Source organism: Nicotiana tabacum, chromosome 14 (genome assembly GCF_000715075.1).
Source record: "Nicotiana tabacum cultivar K326 chromosome 14, ASM71507v2, whole genome shotgun sequence".
Taxonomy (NCBI): Eukaryota; Viridiplantae; Streptophyta; class Magnoliopsida; order Solanales; family Solanaceae; genus Nicotiana; species Nicotiana tabacum.
In genome coordinates this window covers 21329534-21331573 of record NC_134093.1, presented here as the reverse complement: position 1 = coordinate 21331573, position 2040 = coordinate 21329534, and the positions used below count along the sequence as shown (strand labels likewise).

Below are 2040 nucleotides of genomic sequence, written 5' to 3'. Positions count from 1 at the left end.
AAAGAAAGATAGACGAGGACAATTTGGTAATTTAAGGAGTTAATTGTATGATACAGATCATATCTAGTCTAGCTTGAAAGAAGAAAGGATAGTGACATAAGAATTGACTGATGGAAAGAAGTGAGAATATTGGGGTCCTAGCTTTGGCTGCATATATAAATACCCAACAAACACTTGCAGATTATGTCACATAATTTTTCAGCACAAAGCAGCAGAAGCTTACCTAAAAATACTAATATACATCTTACTATATATATATATATATATATATATATATATATATATATATATATATATATATATATATATAAATGCTTTGTGAAATAATGAGTAGTGAGCAAATGGGAAATTGGGGAATATTAGAAGAAGGTTGGAGAAAAGGCCCTTGGACTGCTGAAGAGGACAAATTGCTCATTGAATATGTCAAGTCGCATGGTGAAGGCAGGTGGAATTCTGTTGCTAGGCTTACAGGTAACTCCTTTTTCTACCAAATTGACAACTACTTCTACTGCACGAATCTGAATTAATTGGGTTGGTGAGTTCGGAATATCGGATGGTTAAACTAAACAAAAAAACCAACTACTAGGAAACATGCATTTTTTGAGAATCGGATACGGGCGAAGAAATATTTTTGGAGAATCGAAGCAAAATAACAGTGTTATTTCTTTTGATTAAGTGGTTTTATTATTTTTGGTTATTTGATTTTTGTAGGGTTGAAAAGAAATGGAAAAAGTTGTAGGTTGAGATGGGTAAATTACTTGAGGCCAGACCTAAAGAGGGGGCAAATAACCCCACACGAAGAGAGGATCATTCTTGAGCTTCATGCTAAATGGGGCAACAGGTGATTAATTGCTTAATTAATCCTGAAAATTCTTTTTTATCATATTAATTAAGCTTAGTATTTGACAAAATAATCTTCATTAAACTTAATACAGATGGTCAACTATTGCTCGAAGCTTGCCAGGGAGAACTGATAACGAGATCAAGAACTATTGGAGGACACATTTTAAGAAAAAGACCAAGAACTCGTGCGCTAACTCTGAAAAATCAAGAGCTCGTCTCTGGAAAAAACAACACTTCCTACAACAGCAACAGCTGCAACAACAACAACAAATCAACAATCAAATCGATATAAAAAAAGTGATGTCGTTATTCGATCCGAATGAGAATAAAGTCCCAACTATGCCTCAAGCAAAACAAGAAATGACAATTTTGTACCCAAGAACAGTTGATCAACAAAATCAAGTTGGCTTCTTCTACTCTATGCTCAATAGTTGCTCTTCAGTATCAGTGCCTGAGCCTTCCTCTAATGAAGATATTATGTGGGATGGATTATGGAATTTGGATGATTTTTATGGCCAATTCATCAATACTACAACTTACAACAAAACCATTACTACTCCTAATTGCCTGCAAACTATGGCTACTACTCCAGCTTTTTATTAAATCATCTTCAAGAAAATTTCTTCAACTTCTAGTACTCTTTTCAGTCCTTTTTCTAAGTGCTTCTTTACAACTTGTTGCCGGTGGGGAACCAAAGAAGGTTTATCCGACCATGATATCCATGCCTTGGAGCAACGATAAAGTTGTTTCAATGTGACGGTCACGGGTTCGAGTCGTAGAATCAGTAGGTTGTCTACATTACACACCTTGAGGAGCGGCCCTCCTGATCGAACGCAAGATACTTTATACACTGTATTGCCCAAAAAAAAAAAAAAGAAGATTTCCGGTTAAATAATTTTGTAAGTCTCTATAAGGTCGTGTTAGGACTTTCGACTTTAGTTTAACATTATGTACTTTGTGCTATCTGAGCTGCAAAAAACGCTCAGTACTGGTGATTAGTGTGATGCTCATGTTGAGGAAATGTACCATATAATTAGCTTGCTTGGAACTTATTATACTCTTTTCTTTTTCTCAAAATGGGAAGGGAGCCTTGACGTAATTGGTAAAGTTGCTGTCATTTTATCAAGAGTTAACGGATTCGAACCGTGAAAATAGTCTCTTAAAGAAATGCAGGGTAAAACTGCGTACGATAGACCC

General features: G+C 35.5%; 1 protein-coding gene across 1 annotated transcript; it reads left to right on the top strand.

Annotated features, from left to right (window-relative positions):
- Window positions 1–273: 273 nt before the first annotated feature.
- LOC107806848 (uncharacterized) lies at window positions 274–1950 on the top strand. The gene is made up of 3 exons (XM_016631100.2): window positions 274–471; window positions 712–841; window positions 936–1950. The coding sequence occupies exons 1-3, from the start codon at window positions 312–314 to the stop codon at window positions 1444–1446; spliced, it is 801 nt and encodes a 266-aa protein (XP_016486586.2). The 5' UTR covers window positions 274–311; the 3' UTR covers window positions 1447–1950.
- The last annotated feature ends 90 nt before the right edge of the window (window positions 1951–2040 follow it).

Excerpts from the sequence above, each read along its gene's own strand:
- LOC107806848 (XM_016631100.2), top strand. The coding sequence starts at position 312 with ATGCTTTGTGAAATAATGAGTAGTGAGCAAATGGGAAATTGGGGAATA. Across the intron at positions 472-711 it reads TTCTGTTGCTAGGCTTACAG|GGTTGAAAAGAAATGGAAAA; the intron begins GTAACTCCTTTT and ends TGATTTTTGTAG. Across the intron at positions 842-935 it reads CATGCTAAATGGGGCAACAG|ATGGTCAACTATTGCTCGAA; the intron begins GTGATTAATTGC and ends AACTTAATACAG.